The sequence below is a fragment of the Saccopteryx leptura genome, chromosome 13 (assembly GCF_036850995.1).
Source record: "Saccopteryx leptura isolate mSacLep1 chromosome 13, mSacLep1_pri_phased_curated, whole genome shotgun sequence".
Classification (NCBI taxonomy): domain Eukaryota; kingdom Metazoa; phylum Chordata; class Mammalia; order Chiroptera; family Emballonuridae; genus Saccopteryx; species Saccopteryx leptura.
In genome coordinates this window covers 35223314-35242341 of record NC_089515.1, presented here as the reverse complement: position 1 = coordinate 35242341, position 19028 = coordinate 35223314, and the positions used below count along the sequence as shown (strand labels likewise).

Here is a 19028-nt window from a genome sequence, read left to right as displayed (position 1 = left end):
CAAAATATGATTTCATATCCAAATTAGTGAAAGAACTCAGTGTGATTCATCACTTTTTTTTATAGCTTTCCAGCTCTTCCCTGCAACCCAAACTTATTTGCTGTGGAGATAGAAATAGTAATTTACCTACAGGCAGGAATCAGATGTTCATGGTAGTGATGATCAGATTGCTGCTTTTTTCCATACCTACCCATTTTGTGGGAAGATAAGGACATAGTAAAGGGTGCTGGTAAGGGCTTACCCCACCTAGGGTGCCAATTTTGCCAGTTAGGGATTTATTGCAAACTACAATTCTGGGAAATGTTTGCATTGGATATTACTAATTATTCCCTGTGACTTCAGACCGTTTCTTATAAGAAAGGTGAATTTATTCAGCAAATATTTTAGTGCCTACATAGCTACAATTTTATAGATACTGTCCAGTAAGAGACAAGGTTTCTACCCTTCTGTAGAGTTTAAAACAGGAAACTAAACAAGACAGGAGAAGACAGACAACTAGACAAGATCTAATAATAAAATGAGGTAAGTATCTGGTACAAGATATAGATGGTGCTATTGGATCCTCGCTAGTGAGGTGAGTGAATGTTAAGGAAGGTATCCTGCTAAAAGTGAAGTTTAAGCTGAGACCAGGTAAAGAGCAGGGTATGAGTCAGAGGAAGGTACAGTATGTGAAACTCTGGAAGCAGGAGAGAATATGATGGCACCAAAGAGGAGGTGAAAGAAAACTGATCAGGCTGGAGGGCAGTATGAGATGACTAGAAGTTTCACTTTGATTTTCAGGTACAGCAAAACATCTAATAGTCACCAACTCTTTATTCTCAGTTTCAGAAAGGCAGAACATAGGAGGAAACATCAATCTGAATAAAAAAGCTTTGAAGAGACTTCCCCACCTGTGTTAATACTAAATATTTATGGAGTTTCCTTTTTAGAGCAGTTTTAGGTTCACAGTATATATCTCCTTCTCCACCCCAAACATGGCTTCTCCCACCATCAACATCTCACACTAGAGTGGTATAGTCCTTACAGTTAGTGAGCCAACATTGATACATTGTTATCAAAGTCCATAGTTTACATTAGGGTTCACCCTTGACGTTGTACATTAATTTTATGGATTTTGACAAATCTATAATGACATCTCTTTATTATTGTATCATACAGAATAGTTTCTTTAACCTCTCCCTGCCCTGGCCCCAGTTCTCTATTCATCCTTTACTCCCCCGGTTGTGTTTAATAACTGTGAAGTAGAATTTGCTATAGTAACTAAGCTTGTAGGCTGAGACTATTACAATTTATATCACATTTATTATTTATAAATATAGGGGAAATATTCCTCTATAGATAAGGCTCTGGGATCTACAAGCAACAGTTTGGATTTTCAATAATGGGGTTTGGGGTGGGTTAAAGAAAGTTGGTAAATATGATGGGGGGAAATCATAAGTGAGAAGAGATTATAGAAGTGTGATATTATTTGCTTGTTGCTATTATAGCTTTCTTAGTTCTGTTTAAATTGTCCCTAATTCTGTGTGATGAGAAAAGAAAGGAGACCCACCTTTTTTTTTTGTTTTCAATGAAAAGTAGTTAAGTCATAGCAAATCAGTGAATAGGCACCCTGAGCTGATGAATTTGTCTGTTTTAAACATCTTTCAAACCATTTTGAGAACATATAAACGTGGTCCTGTCCTTGTCATTCATTAGTTTTATATTAGCTAGAAAATTATTGGTAGCCTTTTAAGTTATGTGTTATCCTTAGAACTTGTAACCTTCCTGGAAGTTCAGTTTAAATTTTCAAGTCTTTCGTCAGTCTTCCAGACAATGTATTTTTTTATTAAAAACATGGTAGACCTGACTGGTGGTGGCACAGTGGATAGAGCATTGACTTAGAGTGCTGAGATGCCAGGTTCAAAACCCTGAGGTTGCTGGCTTGAGCGTGGGGTCGCTGGCTGGAGTACAGGATCATTGACATGATCCCAGGGTCACTGGCTTGAGCTCAAAGGTTACTAGCTCAGCTGGCACCCCCTGGTCAAGGCCACATATGGGAAGCAATTGATGAACAACTAAAGTGAAACATCTACAAGTTGATGCTTCTCACTCTCCTTCCTCTCCCTCCCTCTTTCTTCCCCCCCTTCTTCCTCCCAACTCCTCCTCCCTCTGAAATCATTCAAAAAAATTATGGTGGGTGTGGTGATAGGTACTGTGAATTATTTTCTAGAAATTTTCAGTTGGTCGGTCTTACTCAGTGAGCTTGTAACTTTTTGTACAATAGATAATGTGCAGTTCCTTTCTGAGGATCCTGGGTACACAATAGCTATTTGGCTGAGCAAAATTTGATTGCTTAATTTGGGTAGGCTTTTGAATCGTTGAGAAATTTACTAGATTGAGGTGCTGTAAACCTGGGGCTGAGGGAATCCTTGAACCCTCTGAAATTGGAAGCAGAATGTTGTACCTAAATATGTATATGTGTATTTTTCTAAGAAAAGAGTGTATTGTTTTCATTACATTTTTAAAAGGTTCTTAATCCAAAATAGATTAAGAACCTTTGCCTTAATTTTGTAGTGAACTCAAAAGTAGAATTTTCTACATTGGTATCATTTTATAATTCCTTACTTGGATTATTAATGAGCACAATAGAACTTAAATTCTGATCAGGCAGCACAGCAGCAGTGATCTGATTACAAGTTTTCCTGACAAAGCACTGATTTATAATGTAACCAAGGAGATGTTGCTGGATAGATCTTGCTTCCATGTGGAGGATGATTTCAACGTATTTGAAGCAAAATTTAATGTTATTAATCATAATCAGACTTTCTCCAGCTTCCCAGCAATTATATGCCATTCAGTTTCTCCCCTCAACTAGAATAATAAATTTGGTATTGTTGCTCCAAAATCTTGTCAGACTTTATCACTAGTTGAACCTTTCTTAAAAGAATTTTTTCCATTGATTTAAGAGTGGGGAAAGGGGGAGAGAGGGAGAGGGAAAGGGGGAGACAAAGAGAAGGAGAGAGAGAGAGAATCATCAACTCGTTCCATTTAGTTATGCACTCATTGGTTGCTTCTCAGATGTGTCCTAACCAGGGATCGAACTGGTGGCTTGGTAGGACAACACTCTACCCACTGAGCAACCCAGCCAGGGCCTGAACTTATTTTTTTTTACTCCCCCCACCCACCCAGCTATATAATCTTTTCATGATAATATTTTATTATTTGGCTTATAACTCTTCAAAGAAGCTAATACCCATGATTTATGTATAAGCTATAGCTTTGTTTTTGTTTTCAGAACTCTTCATCTTGGCTTATACCTATTCTGCCTGATATGCTGCGACATATTTTTCAGTTTTGCGTTTTAGAAAGCAGTCAGGAAATTCTGGACCTGATTCACAAGGTACATGTTGAATAGATCTGTACTCCTTTTTTTCAGTAACTTGGTAGTTTTAAAATTTTTCATAATTGCTATACTGTTGTTGGTCAGGAGTTTTTATGAAATTAGAAATCATCTAAGATTTGAAAAGTCTGGAGGTCTACAAGGTGAGACAAAGGGTAATAAGCTTCTTGTGCAATATAAGTCCCCACTGGCTGTGCTTCTTTCTCTTATGTGCAAGTGTTTTAAGTAATTTCTGATAGCCATAGCCTCAATACAGAAAATAAAATGAAGGAAAGACTCCTTTTCTCTAACTCATTTTGCTATTTATCAGAGTGCTTACAGATCCTGCAAAGTATCTTTTGGGATTTATTGGTAATATATATAGTCTGATTGTCATAGTTTAGAGTTGTACTTTTTCTCCTTAGCAAGATTGTAAATGTGTTGGAATCTTTATAATCAGTAACATTTATGAGGGTGGGGAATGGCATTGTTTTACCTTTAAAACCTATTAAGTTAGTCTTGAATTATTGGCCTCTGAAGTGGTTCTTTAATAGCCTTGGGTTGACAGTGGTGTTATTTCTACCACTGTTATTTTCATACTGGTCCTATCCCATTTAATGTTAGGTATCAAGTAAGGTACCTTATTGAGTAAGATCATGAATCAAGACTTATACTGTCTTAATTTATACTAGGCTACTATGATCTCTAAAGTTAGCAAAAGATATTTATCAGGAGTTCTTATATCTTGAAGTGTATGTTGAATATAGTACCGTATTAGTATTGAGCTTTATGATACACAGGATTTCAGTGACTTAACTGAGATTTTGACAACTCTTTTATTTTTATGGGTATCTTTTATTTTAAATGACTTTCATAAAATACTAAAGAAAATTCTTTGTGAAAATTTTCTTGTAACTTTTCTTTTTTATTACTTTTTTTAGTGTACTAACCAGAAACAACAGTATTTTAAACATGAGCCTCTATATTGGATTTTTAAATTAATCTCTATGCCATTTCTGTATTATGTTTTTCAATTCAGTACCTGTAAAAAAAATATTAGGCTTTTTAGCCCTTATTAGAAAAATTTCACTTTGTTGTTCCCCTTTCCTTCTGTAGGTTTGGATGGAACTATTGAGCAAGGCTTCAGTTCAGTATGTGGTAGCAGCTGCTTGTCCATGGATGGGTGCTTGGCTTTGCTTAATGATGCAGCCTTCACATTTACCTATTGATTTAAATATGTTGCTGGAAGTAAAAGCTAGAGCCAAGGTAAGTGAAGTGGGACATCCTATATTTGTATGTTCAGCTTATAATTATTAATATAGTAACCAGGTAAGATATCTGTATTGCTTTATTATAAGTGTGATTTTATTTAACATACAATGAAAAATTATTAGGATTGTGACAAAATGAATAGTAATTTTTATCTGTTAAAGTTTTGTGAAAATAACTATTTTACTGAAATTATAACAAATGCGAATATTTTTGATGTTGCTATTACACTTTAATGATTAATCTTTAATTATTGGGGTTTTTTTTTTTCTTCTCATTCTCTCTAGGAAAAAACAGGTGGTAAGATACGCCAAGGCCAAAATCAGAATAAAGAAGTGCTTCAGGAGTACATTGCAGGTGCAGACACCATCATGGAAGACGCTGCCACCAGGGATTTTGTGGTTATGCGTGCCAGAATGACGGCAGCCAAGTGAGTATACGGAAATTTCAAAGTTATTGAACCCAGGTTGGTCAGTGGTGCCACAGTAGATAGAGTGTTGACCCGAGCACTGAGGTCCCCAGTTTGAAACCCCAGGGTTACCAGCTTGAGTACAGGCTTGCTGGCTTGAGCATGGGATCATCAACATGATCCCAAGGTTGCTGGTTCGAGCAAGGGGTCACTGGCTCGGCTTGAGCCCTCTCCTTCTCCCCTATGAATTGATGGTGTTCATCTCTCTGTCTCCTCTCTCTCTCAAAAAAATTTCAACCCAAAGATTTCTCTAATGTGTGTCAGTTCTTCCTCCATCACACTAGTTACAAAGTAAGAAAAAATTAACATGTAAGAAAACTTTTAATGTTTGAAGTTTTAAATAGGATTTGTATATTTTTAAGAAGAAAAGATTGTAGTTATTTCTTCTTGGGAAAAGTTATAGCTTCAATAGGAGAAACTTTACCTCAGGTAACTGCTATGGGAACTTCTTTTTGTTTTTCCTTTCTAGGTTGTTAGGAGCACTTTGCTGCTGTATTTGTGACCCGGGTGTAAATGTAGTTACCCAAGAAATTAAACCAGCTGAATCCCTTGGCCATTTACTACTCTTCCATTTGAACTCCAAATCTGCCTTACAGAGAATTAGTGTTGCTTTGGTAATCTGTGAATGGGCTGCTTTACAAAAGGTAAGATTTTGCCCCCCCAAAAAATGAAGTCACTTTGAGTAAATCAATTTTCATTTAGCTGTTAGTATTATTTTTATTATATTTTATAAATAGAAAAGTGAAAATTTTATCTGTATGAAAATCCAGCATAGAAAAGTATTCCAAATTATATTGAAACATTCTTTCTTTCTCATTTGCTTTTAACCCTGGACTTTTTTCTTAGAACCCCCAGTGTCATACCTGAGGCTACTGATTATTCCTTTACTTAATATTTGCTGTCGATCCTACAATCTGTTAAGACATGTTCCTCCTAAAAAAACACGTGTATGTGTGGAAGTAGTCCCGAAACTATTAGTCGTTTATTCCTCTGTATCTCTCTCAGATATCATGGAAAACTATAAAAGATAAGAGGCTTTGAATACTGGAGATCCATTTATATGAGTAGTCTAGCAAGAACAGAATTTTTGGTCACAGAAAGATTTTTGGTTTCCACATTTAAACCAAAATCTTTGTTTCCAGATAATCTATGCCGTTGCAGCTCCTTTAACCCTTTGAGTAGTACAAATGTTCATGTACGTCCTCATTCAAAGGGTTAACAAAAAACTCAGTATTCAATGAGTTAACTTCTAGTAAGGTGTATGATTTTGTGTAAGACTTGCTTCTCTAAATTAAAGAAACTTCCTGCTGGCTTTGTTTATTCTATTGACTGGAATTCTGGAAATGTAACTGTCTGCACTTGCTGTGAGAGTTGCTGCCTCTTAGCAGTTTGTGAGAGCTGTGTCTAACGTAATTGAGCCATGCTCTATTGCAACTGAGACCCCAGCTTTGCTTCTGGAAAGAAGCAAGGCTCATCTGTTTTTAGGCAGGACTCGGTGTGCTGGAGAGGCAGTGATGCTGTGTTTTTGTGCCTCTCAGACTCAGCAGCAAGTGTTGACAGTTCGGTTTCTGGACCCTCACAGAGCTTCTCTGGACTTACTCTGTGAAGCCCAGGCTGATCACCCAGATCCCACAGAACCTCTCATGGCTCACCACTGAGGCCATTCCCCCTCTGGTTGGGGCAGGCAGCAACCAGAGAGAGTGGGAAGGGTTAGTTAAATTTGGGGGCAGGTAAGTAGCTTTTAAATTATATATCCATTTCTACAGTATGGCATGTGAAGCTATGGGTTCAGCTGTTAAGAAGTTAAATCAGTTTTTAAATAGCAATTTTAGTGCATGCAAAGTATTCTTATCTGACTTGATTTTTTTTTACAGTTATGTATTTTTAAATCTGTGCTATATGTATGTAAAGTTGGAATAAGTTCAGAGTAAAGTAAAAGTAATTAGTTGGAAAATGTAATGGAATTTTAATAGTTACATGTGCATGTTCTATAGTCATTTATGTTAAAATTTTAGAGTAGTTTGGGCATGATGCCTTTTCTCTGTGCAACTAACTTGTTTTAAGAGATAGCAGAACATAGATTCAAAATCATTAGGATTTTAGAACTTGGTGGTTTGCAAGTGAAGAATAATGCATCTCTAGAATTGTTTATTTGCTCTGAATATTTGTTGTCTTATGTTTTAGGAGTGTAAAGCAGTTACGCTAGCTGTGCAGCCACGTTTACTTGATATCCTTTCAGAACATTTATATTATGATGAAATTGCCGTCCCATTCACACGAATGCAGAATGAATGTAAACAGCTTATTTCATCATTAGCTGATGCACGTATTGAAGTTGGTAATAGAGTAAACAACAATGTTTTTACAATAGATCAAGCTAATGACCTGGTGAGTAAAGAAGTAACTTTCTTAATTTTAGATAGAGCATTTATTTCATGGTAAAGATTAAAGAAAAAGATTAAAGATTAAAGAAGTAACTTTCTTAATTTTAGATAGAACATTTATTTCATGATAAAGGTAAAGATTAGAAACTTGTCATGTTTACCAAAAAAAAAATTAATTTGTTGACTTTATCTGTGGCTTCATAACCTGCCACCCCTACCCTTTAGAAAGGTTGTTTTATTGTATTGACTTTTCTTGAAATAAAGGGATGGGGAAGGATTTTTTTTTTAATCAGATTTTGGCAAACCAGTGCATGTTTATTAGAAAAGCTGTTACAGTTTTTGTCATTTCTCAGTCTTGCTCAAGACTGGCAGAGTATAGAGAATAACTGCTTCTGTAAGTTCCTGAGTATTTCTCTTCTTCCCTCCCAACTTATAATGAAAATATTCGAACATAAAAGGTAAGAAAATTACACAATGAGCATTTCATATACTTACCAACTAGATTCCACAGTTAACATTTTATTAAATTTGCTTTATCATGTATATATGCAACTAACTACCTCTCATGAGTCCATCTTAACTCCTTTTATGCATTTTTAAATTGCAGATATCAGTATACTTCAGCATGTATGTAATTAACTAAAATTCAATACTTGATTTTTTTTTGCTCTATCCAATCATCAGTTAATCTTATTTTTATTCATTTTTAAGTTGCAGATATCAATATGCTTCAGCATGTGTGTAATTAACAAATTCAATATGTGATTTTTTTTGCTCTTTTTTGAGTTAAAATTTATATACTATGAAGGTATACAAATCTTAAATGAACCATTTGATGAATTGTAACATTTATTTACCTATGAAACCCAACTCCGTATCAAGATAAGACAATACCATCACCATTTCTCATTCAATCCTTGCCTCTCCCTGCCCTCAAGTAACCACTGTCTGTTTTTTTTGCCACCATAGATTACTTTTACTTGTTCTAGAATTTCATATACTCTGTGTTGATTATTGCAAGGATTTTTTTTAGCATGATGTTTTTAAAATTTATTCATGTTCATGTATATATACCAATAATTCATTTTTTTATTATTGAGTTTTATTTCATTGTATAAGTATACCACATTAGTTTAAGCCCTAGCCCTTCTCCTGTTGAACACTTGGGCTGTTCCAAGTTTTTGGCTACTATGAACAAAGCTGCTATAAACATTCCTGTACAAGTCTTTGTAGGTGGTATATTTTCATGTCTCTTGGGTAAATATATAGTAGAATTGCTGGGTCATAGGGTAGGTGCTTACTTGTTTTTTTAAAAATTTTCAAGCTTCTCCCAGAGTAGCTATTATCATTTTACCTTCTAACCAAGCATGTGTGAGTTCTAGTGGGTTCACATCATCACCAAAATTTGGTGTGATCACTTCTAATTTTTTGACATTATGGTGGTTGTATAATGGAGTCATTTTGGTTTCAATCTGTTTTCTTGATAACTTTTTAATGTCTTGTTGGCCATTTGTAGGTCTTTCTTTCTAAAGTGTACGTTCAAATCATTTGCCTATTTTTAATTAGGTTGTGTTTACTATTGAGTTTTTATATATTCTAAATACCAATCCTTTGTCAGATATTGCTTTCTGAATATTTTCTCCCAGTACATGCCTTTTCATTTTCTTAATGATGTCTTTAGATGAGTAAATATTTTCAATTTTGATGAAGTCTAGTTTATCAATTGTTTTCTTTTATGGTTACTGTTTTGTGTGACCTGCTGAGATACCATTTCTTATCTCCAAGTTGCAAAGATAGCCACATATATTTTCTTCTATAGCTTTGTAGTTTTAGCTTTTATGTTTAGATTTATCATTCTTATTGAATTAATGTTTATGTATGGTATCAAGTAGAGATTGAATTTTGTTTGTTTTTATTAAAGATACCAAATTTATCCAGTTTTTCCATCTTTTATTGCAAAGGTTTCCTTCCCCTCATTGGATTGCTTTGGTATCTTTGTCAAATATTTGTTGAAGTATTAGTAGTATGAGTCCCTAGCTGAGCCCTATTTGTACAGTCTTCTTGTCTCTTCTTATGCTATGACCAATGGTTTGGTTACTGTAACGTTCTGTACTTAGTAAGTCCTTGAGGTTAGATGTGTAAATGAAGGGTTTTTTAAATTTGTGTTTTGACTTAGAGGATTAGAAACTGAGCTACCAGTACTTCACTTATATTGGTCCCTGTGAAATAGAAGTCTTCATTTCTTATTCCCCTTTCTAATTAAAAAGTTATATAGTTGAAATTTTTTTGTTCTCACCTTGAGAGAAGTCTAAAATTGCTATTTTTTCTGTTCTTTTATAAAGTTATTTTCCTGGTTGTTATTCTATAATTTCTTTTTTCACATCCCCCCCCCCTTTTTTGCCTGCTTGGAATGAAATGCCCAAAATTTTTTATGGTCTAGGTTCCCTTTCTGTTATTTCTGCCAACTTTTCTTTTTAAAGCTATCTAATGTCCCATTTCTCAAGCTTTTGTTATTCAGACCTCTTACCAATGAAAATACTGTTCTGTTCCATCCACTCTATTAGTCCAGCTGTTTTAACCTGGGACATCAGAATCTCTGGAAGAGTATTGAGGGAAGGGCAATTTTAAAAGTTTAGTCTTGGCCTTGGCTAAGAGTCACTGTCCAATGTATCCTTCACTGAATGCCCATTTTTCTCTTACCTGCCAAATATAGGCATTTCCATAGGTCTTTCTTGTCTCTCACCATTCTCACAGTTTAGTTCTTACCCATGTACAGTACTCTTTTTTTTTTTTTTTTTTTTTTTTACAGAGACAGAGAGAGAGAGTCAGACAGGGACAGACAGACAGGAATGAAGAGATGAGAAGCATCAATCATTAGTTTTTTGTTGCTCATTGCAACACCTGAGTTGTTCACTGATTGCTTTCTCATATGTGCCTTGACCGCGGGCCTTCAGCAAACCGAGTAACCCCTTGCTTGAGCCAGCGACCTTGGGCTCAAGCTGGTGAGATTTTGCTCAAACCAGATGAGCCCACACTCAAGCTGGCGACCTCGGGGTCTCGAACCTGGGTCTTCCGCATCCCAGTCCGATGCTCTATCCACTGTGCCTCCGCCTGGTCAGGCAAAAAAAAACAACTGGAATTTTAAAAGGAAAATGCCATTTTTAATCCACACTCACTTTGTTAACATTTCCTTGCAAAAAGTGGATAGAATGTCAACCTGAAATGCTGAGGTCCCTGGTTCGAAACCCCAAGATCACTGGCTTGAACATAAGCTCATCTGGCTTGAACCCATCTTGAGCTCAGGGTCACCAGAGGGGTCATCAACATGATCCCATAGTCACTGGTTGGGCTTGAGACCCCCCAGTGAAGGCACACATAAGAAGCAATCAAAGAACAACTAAAGTGATGCAGCTACAAATTGATACTTCTCATCTCTCTCCCTTCCTGTCTCTCTCTCTCAAAAAAAAAAAAAAAAAAAAATCTCATGTTTATCCTTTCTTTGTTTCCATTGCTACAACTTAGTGAAAGGCCTTAGTACTTTATGACTAGATTGTGACTCATCTGTAAGCCTCCAAGCAGTCTCTGATTCATGTCTTTCTGTAAGCTGTGCTGGACTAGTAAAGTCCTCTAGTGCCACTCTGAATGCATCCTTCCATTGCTTAAAAATACTTTCTTTTGCTCTGGCTGGTGGCTCAGTAGATAGAGCATTGGCTAGGTGTATGGGTATCTCAGGTTCGATTCTCGGTCAGGACACACAGGAGAAGCAATCATCTACTTCTTCCTCCCTCCCTTTCCCTCTTTACTCCCTCTTTCCCTCCCACAGCCAGTGACTTCATTGGTTTGAGCTTGGCCCTGAGCACTGAGGATGGCTCATTTTGTCCAAGTGCATCAGCCTCAGGCACTAAAAAGTAGCGTGGTACTCGAACATCAGCCCCAGAGAGTTGCCAGGTGTATCCAGGTTGGGGCGTATGCAGAAGTCTGCCTCAATATCTCCCCTCCTCTTGCCTAAAAATAAATTTTTTTCTTTTTCCTCAACTTGAGTGTTTTTTTTCTTACTTTCAGCACCTTATTTAAATTTCTTAGCTCTTTTCTCATTTCATACTTTCTCCACTTAAACTTAGTTAGCTTTCCTCTTGTAGAAAAATACACCACATTCTTTCTACATCTCACTTGTTCTCACTTTTTTGCCTGAGCTGCTATTTTCTTTGCCAGGAATTCTATACCCTCAACCGTCTATGCTCATACCAAGTTCATTGCTTAACATTTCTCCCTCTGCATCTTTTGTTCAGGCCATGATAAGCCATTTTCAGTTCCTTGGACAGTGTCCCACTTTCACTCCCTAACTCACTCCGTTTGCCAAGCTGTCCCTACAATTCCCAACTTACTCATTCTTAAAAAATCCAGCATAGGTGTTAACCTCCTGGCAAGCCTCCACTGATCTTGTCACCTAAGAAGAGTTAACCCTTATGTTAGTTGTTTAATTACATATCTATCTCCCACATTTGTCCCTGCATTTTCTGAATTTATAAAGGCATCTTTTAGTATTACTCAATAAATATTTGTTGAATGAGTGAGTGAATTTGGGTAATTGGAAAGCTTATCTTTAGTTGCCTTGACAGGAGCATAATGTACTTAAGACAACGGTTTAAACTTCTAGCAGTGAAACCCTGTTTCAAATAAATTTTATGAAGACCTTGAATAAATAAAACAGTGGTATGTGATCATGTACCTTTGCAGTGAGCAGACTGACAAAGTCAAGCAGGTAGAGCTCAATTTAAAGTCTTCAGTATTTTATAATGATAAAAGGTCTTATTTGTATGCCTATTTTATTTTTTGTAATTAAGAGGTCAGCATAATCAGTCTTGTCTATAATGGAATTGATCATTTCTCTTTTTTTAGAGAGAGGGACAGATAGGGGCAGACAGACAGGAAGGGAGAGAGATGAGAAGCATCAGTTCTTAATTGCAGCACCTTAGTTCTTCATTGATTGCTTTCTCATATGTGCCTTGACAAGGGAATGGTGGCTTCAGCTAAGCCAGTGACCCCTTGCCCAAGCCATATAAGCCCATGCTCAAGCCAGCGACCTCATGGTTTTGAACTTTGGTCCTCTGTGTCCTAGGCCAACACTCTGTCCACTGAGCCACTGCCTGGTCAGGCTGGAATTGATCATTCTAAGTCTGAAAAATTAGGTTCTCCATTGAAAAGAAAGTTAGGTTTTTTCAGTGTTACAGGCTTTTTGACCAGTATTGATCTAACTGGATATATTTATGGAACCTCTTTTTTTTTTGGACAGAGAAAGGAACAGATAGGGACAAACAGACAGGAAGGGAAAGAGATGAGAAGCATCAGTTCTTCATTGTGGCTCCTTAGTTATTCACTGATTGCTTTTTCATATGTGCTTGGCAGTGGGGGGGTGTTTATAGCAGACCAGGTGACCCCTTGCTTAAGCCAGCGACCTTGGGCTAAAGCTGGTGAGTCTTGCTCAAACCAGATGAGCCCGCGCTCAAGCTGGTGACCTCGGGATTTCGAACCTGGGTCTTCCCTGTCCTAGTCCAGTGCTCTATCCACTGCGCCACCGCCTGGTCAGGCTATGGAACCTCTTTATGATTGCCATTACCTATCAAACAAGAAGACTATTTTTGTTATGTAAGCTATCACCCAATCTTTAGGTGGTAATTGGAAAACCTGCTTACACAAAAACATGTATGTAAATGTTCATGGCATTATTCATAATAGCTAAAAAGTGGGAACAACTCATTTGTTCATGAACTAATGAATATATACAATGTGGTATATCCATATGGTGGGATATTATTTGGCAAAAAAAGGAATGAGGTATTTATACATGCTACAACATTGATGTGTTATGAAAGTGTTATGCTAAATGTAAGAAATCAGTCACTATAGATAACAGGTTGTATTAGTCTGTTCATGTGAAATGTCTAGAATGGGCAAATCTATAAAGATAGAAAGTGGGTAAGTGGTTGCAGCAGGCTGGGAGAAAATGAAGAACGATTGCTAATAAGTGTGAATTTTATTTAGGGATGATGAAAATGTTCTAAAATAGTGGCAGTGATTATGCAATTGGAGTAGAACCAAAACCACTGCAACTGTACACTTTAAATGGGTGTAGTATATGTAAATTATGTGAATAATGTTTAAAAAGTTTATTGAACAGTTTTTTAATTGAGCTTGTAAAGTGATATGATGCCACAGTCTTGCTAAAGCCTATAGCTTTAGGCAGTCTTGGTAATTAAAGAGTTAGTGACTATTGTGTCATTTTCCCCTTGCCACCCCCTCCCATTATTTGGGCATTTTCACCAGAAGGGAGGCCAAAGAAAGAATGAAAATAATTCGGTTAGCATCACTTAGCAACAGCTACCCTAAAAGTTTTTGAGTTGAGAAGAATATTTTTCCCTAAAAGGAAGTTTGTGAGTTCTGCTGTTTATTCCTTAATAGTTAGTTTATATTTTCTTACAGCTTTTGGTATTTTACCAAAGTACTATGTGGGTGTTGAGTGTGATTTTCTCTCCAACTTTTTAGATATATGTAAAGGATGAATAATTGTATTGTTCTCAAGAGACTTTGTCTTTCTTTAAAGAATATAATGCTAATGTTAAGCCAAATTAAAATAAAGTATAGTTGGGACTTTTAGACATTTATTTACTTTACTGAATACTAAAATAATACTAGATATTGTGAAACTTAAAATTGAAACAGAAGGCTTGCTGTCTGCCCTTTAGGACTTTACGGGCTGTTTTGAGGTTGATGTCATTAATGATTTCAATTTCTTTTTTAATAGGTCACTACTGTTTTTAATGAAGTCACATCATCTTTCGAATTAAATCTTCAAGTGTCACAGCAGTTAGATAGTAAACGACAGCAGGTCCAAATGACAGTTTCCGAGACCAACCAGGAGTGGCAAGTGTTGCAATTGAGAGTGCACACTTTTGCTGCATGTGCAGTTGTGAGCTTGCAGCAGCTTCCGGAGAAATTAAATCCTATCATAAAACCTTTAATGGAGACAATTAAAAAGGAAGAGAATACACTAGTGCAAAACTATGCGGCGCAATCCATAGCCAAACTTCTTCAGCAGTGCACAATGAGGACTCCCTGTCCCAATTCAAAAATTATTAAAAACCTTTGTAGCTCACTTTGTGTGGACCCCTATCTTACTCCTTGTGTCACATGTCCAGTACCAACACAAAGTGGCCAGGAAAATTCTAAAGGTATATATCTAAATATTCACTTGGGGTAGAAAAAGAATAACCATATAAATATGTTTTCATTTACTTATAGGTATAACTTAAGCACAAATAGCACTTACGTTAGACTTTTTTCTCATTTTGAGAGAATTTTCATATACTTTCAATCAAAGCACACCCTCTGAACTCAAATCAGTTATTCATAAATAACTTCAGATGACTAATATCTGAGACAGGTGTTAACCTTTGCTTTCTCTTTCAAGACCATCATTATTGGGTTTACTGTGAACTGGAGGAGAAAATGTGATGGTATCAAATGTTGAATGAAAGTTCTTATAAAACTGGTTTTTCTAATTTGGTGTCTTATGAAATAAGTGAACCTTTAGGAAATAATCCTTAACCAACTTTTCTGTTTTCATCTGGAGATTTATTTGGGAAACAAAAACTTCTCTCTAGGCTAGTCTTAAGGACCAAAATTTCTTACATGCCTATATGATTTATTTATTTTTATTGTTAATAAGATTTTGGAAAAGCAAATTATTTAAAAGATCATAGTCTTACAATTTTGGCGAAATATAGTTCTTGAAAAATAATGTAAATTAACTGGAAGGACCATGGTGGACATTTTGAGAGAACTTGCTTGCAATTTTATTTTTTTATTTTTGAGAGTGATGGGGGGGGGCAGACAGATAGGAAAGGAGAGAGATGAGAAGCATCAACTTGGTAGTTGCGGCACCTTAGTTGTTCATTGATTGCTTTCTCATACGTGCCTTGATGGGGGGGGCTACAGCAGAGCCAGTGACCCCTTGCTCAGGCCAGCGACCTTGGGCTTCAAAGCCAGCGACTTCTGGGCTCATGTCTGTGACCCCACACTCAAGCCGATGAGCCCACATTCAAGCCAGTAACTTCAGGGTTTCGAACCCAGGTCCTCAGCGTCCCAGGTCAATGCTCTATCCACTCTGCCACTGCCTGGTCAGGCGTATTTTTTAGTATTTATTTTTATGCCTAGAAACAATCATTTTTAAAAAATTAATATACTTGAAGACAATTATTTTTGCATATGTTAGTTCTTATTAATATCTTCCAACTTTGATTGTATTAAGTATGTACCTATGCAGATATCAAAACATTTAGCTTAGTGTTCTAAATTTAATGACAGTTTATTACCATCTCTAAAGAAGATGTCTTTGGCTTATAAAAATGGAGGTTTCAAAGACATCAATTATAATTTGTTTTTTGGTCACCTATATTATGCTTAAAAGTTATTTAATTTTTTCCTTATTAGGATCCAACTCTGAAAAAGATGGAATGCACCATACTGTCACCAAGCACAGAGGTATAATTACGCTCTATAGGCATCAGAAAGCTGCGTTTGCGATCACAAGTAGGAGAGGCCCTACCCCCAAAGCCGTGAAAGCTCAAATAGCAGATCTTCCTGCAGGAAGCAGTGGGAATGTCCTTGTAGAACTTGATGAGGTAAATAGTTTCTTTTTTTGAATACTCTGGTTTTTAAACAAATATCTTTCAGATTGAGAGCTAAATTGTCAATTGTTGTGACAGCTTCTAGAATTGTATTTTTATATTTTTAATTGAAAGAACTGGGATTAATAATCTTTTGGAGTACTCCAGCAACATGATCCAGAAAAACTGCAAACTTCAAATTTCTCATGTCTGAAATTACAAAAAATTATTTTTAGTTTATTTGTTTTGGGGTTCGGTTGTCTTGTTTCTTTTATTTTTTCTTTATTTCTTTTATTGCCTCAAATTTTTACCAGTAGTTTTTGAAAATCACATTATTAACAATGGAGTGAATACTCTAGAGCTCTTTTTGTTGCAAGACATAGGAATTTACCTGAGTTCATCAGTAAACTATCAAACTATCAGTGCTAAAAGACATGTGTATAATATATTTATATATATATTTTTAAAATATAAGCCTATCTTAAGTTTTTAAAATCAAAATCTTAGCTTATCTATGTTCTTTTTAAAATATGCTATGAATGAAGGCTTTTTCACTAAATATATTCTTCCCATAATAATTTTAGTAAAAAAGTTACTGTGGGTGATTATGGGGGGTGGAGGGAGGGAAGGAGGGAGAGGGGGAGGGGTACAAAGAAAATGGATAGAGGGTGACAGAGGACGATCTCTCTTTGGGTAATGGGTATACAACAGAACTAAATGACAAGATAACCTGGAAATGTTTTCTTTGAATATATGTACCCTGATTTATTGATGTCACCTCATTAAAATAAAAAAAAAAAAGTTACTGTGATTTTTATATATATACGTCTATGGTTTGCATAGTTCTTCCATTTGAAACTAATTTGTAAAATAATTTAATTTGTATGTTTCTAGGGGAACAGTTTTATTTTTTGTATTATAAAATTATGCTAGGTAAGAGGTTATTTATCTTGTGGTTATAGTAAACATGCTCTTATTTTATCCCTTAATTTTTTTTTCTTTTTTTTTTTTTTCCTGAAGCTGGAAACGGGGAGAGACAGTCAGACAGACTCCCGCATGCGCCCAACCGGGATCCACCCGGCACGCCCCTGGGCGAAGCTCTGCCCACCAGGGGGCGATGCTCTGCCCCTCCGGGGCGTCGCTCTGCTGCAACCAGAGCCACTCTAGCGCCTGGGGCAGAGGCCAAGGAGCCATCCCCAGCATCCGGGCCATCTTTGCTCCAATGGAGCCTTGGCTGCGGGAGGGGAAGAGAGAGACGGAGAGGAAGGAGGGGGGGGGGGTGGAGAAGCAAATGGGCGCTTCTCCTATGTGCCCTGGCCGGGAATCGAACCCGGGTCCCCCGCACGCCAGGCCGACGCTCTACCGCTGAGCCAACCAGCCAGGGCCTATCCCTTAAATATTAATAAGGACAGATCCTTTTATCTCCTAATCTTCTCTCTTGGGGTATGGAGAACAAAAATAAATCAGGTCACTTAGGATTGTCTCTAGAAACAGTAAATATTCTTCTATTCGTTATCCCCAACCCAAAAAAGTATTTTACTTTGGACATAAACAAATCTAGTTTGGATTTTTACTGCTGTAAATTTAATTATGGAAAATACTTATAATTGTGATAAATATACTCAATAATTGGTGAGTTGTAATGGTGAGTTTTTAGATAGTTACTTTTATATTCTCTTAATAAAATTTTAAATACCTTATACTTTTTTCTGAAATTCTAGTTTCAACTAACATTTCATTTTAGGCCCAGAAACCTTACCTGGTACAACGGAGAGGAGCTGAGTTTGCCTTGACGACTATAGTGAAGCATTTTGGTAGTGAAATGGCAGTGAAGTTGCCACACCTCTGGGATGCTATGGTTGGTCCTTTGAGGAACACAATTGACATAAATCGTTTTGGTGTGTACATACTTTTCTAAGTTGGGTTTTTAACAGATGTCAGTATATATTTATTACATATATTCTTATAAAATAAAAATGCCAATAACTTTATCTCAGACTAGCTGGTAAGTTTTAAAATGGAAACATTTATTCTATTTTTATTTTGTATATTATTTGCTTTTTATTCTATTACAATCAGGGTGTGGCAAAAGTAGGTTTATCGTTCATAGGGAAAGTAATACAATAATTAATAGTACAAAAATAAACTCTGTGTTTCACGTACTCACAACTCTAAACCTACTTTTGCTCCCACCCTGTATTTAGAAAGAGACATTTAGAATGGATCATTGTGTTAAACATTTTAGTTGCTTTAAGTGTACCTCAGTACTTAAATTAAGGGCATGGTATTTAACTGCATACTAAAAAAGCAAAAATAGATTCCTATAGTAGCTGGGGAAGTGCTAAGAGATTTTGTGTTCTCTGGATTTTAAAAAATTATTCACAAGGTGATATGCACTTAAATCAATGTATTTTAATAGATGGAAAGTCTCTCCTGGAAAAGGGAGATGGCCCTGCCCAAGAATTGGTGAATTCTCTGCAAGTTTTTGAAATAGCAGCAGCATCAATGGATTCTGAGCTTCATCCTTTGGTAATTAACTAATGCAAGTGTAGTTTTCTTTATTAAACAAGTGGTTTTTTATAAATGTCTTATGGCTTGAAGAATGCAACTTTGATGTCATCCCTAGTAATTGCATTTTCTTTTATATGGTATATCTAGATTCCTTCCGTACTAACAGCACAATTCTTCTGGGATTGGAGGCAGACTTGGGTACATAAATGATAGAAAACCCACTCTGGGTCCTTTGTATACAGTGCAGTAGGTACACAGGTCTATGCTGATACAGGAGCCAGATATAAACAGGAAAGAAAGGTGCAGCCCTGTTCATTCATACCATCTTAATACAGTGTTAAGAAAGGAAGAGGACAGGTAATAAAGCTTCT

At 36.3% G+C, this 19028-nt stretch overlaps 1 protein-coding gene across 2 annotated transcripts in view; it reads left to right on the top strand.

Moving 5' to 3' along the window:
* BTAF1 (B-TFIID TATA-box binding protein associated factor 1) overlaps positions 1-19028 on the top strand; it is a 113311-nt gene that overhangs the window by 62289 nt on the left and 31994 nt on the right. For both annotated transcript variants that reach the window (XM_066354727.1, XM_066354728.1), the window contains 9 exons: positions 3275-3379; positions 4475-4624; positions 4915-5057; positions 5566-5740; positions 7281-7484; positions 14283-14709; positions 15971-16161; positions 17891-18044; positions 18566-18675. In XM_066354727.1, the coding sequence (XP_066210824.1) occupies positions 3275-3379; positions 4475-4624; positions 4915-5057; positions 5566-5740; positions 7281-7484; positions 14283-14709; positions 15971-16161; positions 17891-18044; positions 18566-18675 (1659 nt within the window). The remainder of the gene's footprint in view (positions 1-3274; positions 3380-4474; positions 4625-4914; positions 5058-5565; positions 5741-7280; positions 7485-14282; positions 14710-15970; positions 16162-17890; positions 18045-18565; positions 18676-19028) is intronic.